At 45.6% G+C, this 4506-nt stretch overlaps 1 protein-coding gene across 1 annotated transcript; it reads right to left on the minus strand.

Annotated features, from left to right (window-relative positions):
* Window positions 1–363: 363 nt before the first annotated feature.
* On the minus strand, window positions 364–3576 carry pvalb6 (parvalbumin 6). The gene is made up of 4 exons (XM_071898483.1): window positions 3516–3576; window positions 2017–2149; window positions 1804–1913; window positions 364–389 (listed from the first exon to the last, which is right to left on the minus strand). The coding sequence occupies exons 1-4, from the start codon at window positions 3574–3576 to the stop codon at window positions 364–366; spliced, it is 330 nt and encodes a 109-aa protein (XP_071754584.1).
* Window positions 3577–4506: the final 930 nt, after the last annotated feature.

A 4506-nucleotide genomic window follows, 5' to 3' on the forward strand; every position in this document is an offset into this window, starting at 1 on the left:
CAGAAACACATACGGTTTGTATAAAAAGGATAAAATAAATAGGGTGACGGCAGTTGGGGGGGGGTATTGGAAGATGTGTGTGTGTGTGTGTGTGTGTGTGTGGGGGGGGGGGTATTTCGAAGGGGGACACACCACAACCCCCTTCCTCTAGGGCAGAAGTGAAGAGAGCAGTGGAGGGGGGGTGAGGGTGAGGGAAGAGGAGCGCGTGTGGCGGGGATCGGCTGCAGTCTGGTGGGCTGGGGGGTGGAGGGGGGGTGGAGTTAGGGGGTGAGGGGGTGGGGGGGTCAGCGAGTATCAGGGTGCGGCGGCGGTTGGGAGGGAGGTGGTCTCGGAGTGCTATAGTCAGTCAGGATAGGCGACGGTTCACTCCTTCACCAGGGCCGTGAACTCTGCAAGAGAGGGAGAGAAATGAACGTCAGCGTTTAGGCGTCTCTGGGTGTTTTCCTTCCTATCTGTCTGTCTACACATGGGTATCTGAGCATGTTCACACCAAGCATGTTTATTCGAACTCCTTTAGTTTGGTTCGTTTCGGCCGGTGAGGACAATGCCACTTTCTCTCGGTCGGCACCAAATAACCGTGGACCATCTGAAAATGCGGGTATCTGTCCTCTTCCCAGTGAATTGCGATGCGGTTTGTTCGGAGTGGGAACGTAATCTGATCCAATAAATGACCCAAAAATGCAAGATTTTATGGATATAAGGAGACGGACGTTGACATCTGATAGCCAGCAGTTCCTCATGCTTGGAAAGTCTAGGGTAACAAAATGAACCAAGGGCAAACCGCAGTTTGGGCTGATGCTCATATGCAGCTATTTCTTCATGTGTTCTAGACTTATATGAACAGTAGAGAAGGTAAATTAAGGCAAAGCGAACACACAAGGTCATCATTCTTAGCTAAAGTTACAGGAACTGGATTGGATTTGTTTTGACCGAATCACTCACATTTACCGTTTCTTTTGACCAAAAGGTGGCACGTGGCCTATGTGACTGAACGGTTCGTTCAGTCTGATACAGGAAGTGATCTACTAGCTTCTGATCAACTGAACCACTGAACCAAAAAGAATCAGTCCATGTCTGTACTCTTTTGCTCAGTCCGATAAAGCAACTGAACGGTTCGATCAGTCCGATGGAAAGATGTCGATTCAGCAGCTAACCCATACACTAGCAACTGAACTGCTGAACAAATGGTACAGTTGCGCTTGTGCCATTAAGTAGGACAGTGATTTGTTTGGGTGTCTTGTAAAGATGACAATGAATGAACAACAAAGTCTGAGAATTTGTGAGTTTGCTGAGACTGTGGATGATGAGGCACACAGCCAGCATTGAAGTCATTGCCAAGGTAAGCAGAAAACAACTGTCTTTGTCCTGAACGCTCGCTTTGTGTTTACAAGAGTGTTGGCTCATCTAGAACTGTATAGAGCACAATCCAACCACAGACACTGAACCCATGAATCGACCCATCTCTACAGGTTACCAAAAGTCCGTCCAATAAACAAGCTGCTTGTGAGCTCACGTAACTTGTTTATAAGCCCTGGTTTGCTTGGAATTGGGCAGTGTGAACCTAGATGAACACAAATACAAAAATGCAACAAAGTCAACTTTCTGAGACGAAAGAAGAAAACTGGTGTGATCGCGTCCTGAGATACAGACAGACAGACAGACAGAGACACACAGATAAATGAAGATAGTCTGTGTCTCTGCTGGTGTCTTTGTTTATGTGTGTGTGGACTTTCTCTCTGCATTTGTGTTTGTGTGTGTGATCTTTTGACACTCCCACTAATGGAATCTGATGTTGGTGTTTACCATCGACTCCAATCTTGCCGTCTCCATCCTTGTCGGCTGCATTTAAAAATGCTTTGGTTTCTTTGTCTGTCAGGTCCCTGCCATCTTTGGCGAATCCCTTCAGGACGAATCTGAACAAAGAAAAGAGAGCAGAACAGGCCTGTGTCACAGAATACTCAAATTGTGTATGTGTGTATTGTGTATTGTATTGGGATGTGTGTGTGTGTGTCTCACTTGAGCTCCTCCTCCTCTATGAAGCCGCTGTTGTCAGCGTCCAGCACCAGGAAGGCCTTCTTCACATCTTCAGCAGACTTGGCCTTCAGACCCACCATCTCAAAGAACTTGTAATGATCGAATGAATCAGCAGCTGCACGCACACACACACACACACACACACAGACATAGATACACATGTGAAACCAAACAAGCACAATGTCAGCATACTGCAAACGCTTTGAATCTCCAACATATGGTAGATTTGCAAATCTGAAAACCCACACACACGAGTAAGCATGCACACACACACACACACACACACACACACAGTCAGTAGGGGGCGTGTGATGAAACCATTCTGAAAGTTGCTTTAAGTTGCTGAAAGTTGTTTCATTACTGAGGCTCAGTCTGTGTTGATGTGAATGAGGAGGCCCGCAGGGTAAAAGTTAATTGTAATGAGCCTCATATTAGAAGCCTTCTAACAGCTTGATAGTTATAGATAGAGAACATGTGTTTGCCAGAGGTCCTATCAGTTCTGGGTCAGAGCTCTGCCTCCCTCCTCTGTCTGTCTAAATACACACACACACACGCACATACTGTACACACACACACACACACACACACACACACATATATAGAATTATATATGTTATATATATGTTATAGAATGTTTTCCAGGCCCGGAAATGTTTTGGAAAATTGTAAAATATCAACTTGTGGAAAAGTCATGAAATTTTAAATAATGATACTAAATTCACCATTTTTGAAACTCGAAATAAAAATTACAGGAGTAATTTGAAAAAATGCAACAAAAATTGGTAGACTAAAATGAACTGGTCAGACTACAACAAGGTTGCTGTGAGACTTTGTTGTGTAATTCCGATCTATTCTCGCCACAAAGACGTTACCTTAACATCTTTTTGCTAGCTATTAGAAAACAAGTGACCAAGGCAATTGCTAATGTTAGAAGTATAAGCAGACAGTTTCAGGTTATGTCATGCAAAATTCAAAACATTGCCCCGTAAAGCAAAACATGATTGATGTTGGGCATTCCTTAGAGAGGAGGAGTTTTTGGCTTACATTTTCTTTTTTGCACTACAAAGTATTAAATAAATGTAAACGTTGCATTTAAAGGAAGATGTCATTCCTCAAGTTGTAGTCCACAGTAACTTTGTCAATGTCATAGCATTTGAAGGGGTTGCTTTACACCACAGTAATGCAGTTATGAAAATTTTGTATGAAGTTATGGAAAGGTTTTGGAATTTAATTGTAAAATATGTGTGGGAACCCTGTACTTCATTCATTCATTCATTCATTCCAGTTCTAAGTATAGGAACACTGATCTAGGTTCACTGCTCAGATCACATGAGAAAATGAACTTCACTCTGATGTAGGGGGCAGACTGGTCTCAGATCAGTGCTATACAATATGACCAAATCACAAGTGTATGATGAGGCGTTGGACAGTCTAAAGTTCTGCAATCGTGTGATTTATCCACGATCAACCAAGTACTTTACCTGAAAATGCGTCTAGAGCTTTCTTGATGTCGTCAGCGTTGAGAATGCTGGTCATTGCCATCTTGGCTGCTGGAGGAGAGAGAAATGCATGGTGGAGAAGATATGGACAGAGAGAGAGAGAGAGAGAGAGAGAGAGAGAGAGAGAAGGGAAGGAAAGAGAGGGGGACAAGGTTAAAAACAAGGTCGCTAGAGAGCAGGGAGGGAACACAGAGACATTCTTGTATTACACTGGTGACACTCTTGAAATGGAGCAGGAAACCAGGACGAGCGAGAAGGAGGTGATGAGAGACAGAGCGAATTAGTAACAGTCGAGAGAGGAGGGGAGGGAGGGAGAAGGATGGAGGGAGGGAGGGAGGGAGGGATGGAGGGAGGGTTTGGTCATGGTGACACGGGGGGCGCTCTCCATTTCATTTACGTCCTATCAGTGAAGTGTTATAAGGTCGCTGCGGCGGTGGGCCTGCCCCCCTAGGAGATAATGAGATATAGAGAGGATAAATTAGAAAGAAAAAAAGGGAGGGAGACACGGAGGAACGGAGGGGGAAGATTAGAATGAGGGGGGAGGAGGGCGAAGGAGCAGGGAAAAGCTTGGTGCTTTCCATTTCATTTGTGTGATATCAGTGAGCTGTTATAGGGGAGGAAAGGCGTGGCGGGCGGCCAGAGGTGAAGTCAGCAGGGGTTTAACAGGCCGTCTCAGTCTTCTGCTGTGTCTGAAATACCACGGCAGAATCCGGTTTGTCAGCCCGGGCCCCCGGCCGCACAGTCCCCTCACACCTCACACTGTGAAAGGTGAGTCGGGCGTCTGCGCCGCCTTTGGCTTTTTCCTGACTGAACCCGATCGCCGCTTATGAAGTTGTCACCTTGGCCCCCCCCCCTTCGACTTACACCCCCGTCGCTCTGTTGCTAGTGTAAACACACATACATACAGTATGAGCTAAACACACAGACAGATAAGCTAAACACACACGGATACTTGGAGGGTGTAGAGGAAGAC

The sequence above is a fragment of the Centroberyx gerrardi genome, chromosome 7, assembly GCF_048128805.1.
Source record: "Centroberyx gerrardi isolate f3 chromosome 7, fCenGer3.hap1.cur.20231027, whole genome shotgun sequence".
In the NCBI taxonomy this organism is placed as follows: Eukaryota; Metazoa; Chordata; class Actinopteri; order Beryciformes; family Berycidae; genus Centroberyx; species Centroberyx gerrardi.

What these genes read in the sequence shown, in the direction of transcription:
- pvalb6 (XM_071898483.1), bottom strand. Translation starts at nt 3,576, where the DNA reads ATGGCAATGACCAGCATTCTCAACGCTGACGACATCAAGAAAGCTCTA. An exon ending in AGCTCTAGACGCATTTTCAG is followed by an intron (nt 2,150 to 3,515) that starts GTAAAGTACTTG and finishes GTGTGCGTGCAG; the next exon opens with CTGCTGATTCATTCGATCAT. An exon ending in CGGCAAGATTGGAGTCGATG is followed by an intron (nt 390 to 1,803) that starts GTAAACACCAAC and finishes CCTCTCTTGCAG; the next exon opens with AGTTCACGGCCCTGGTGAAG.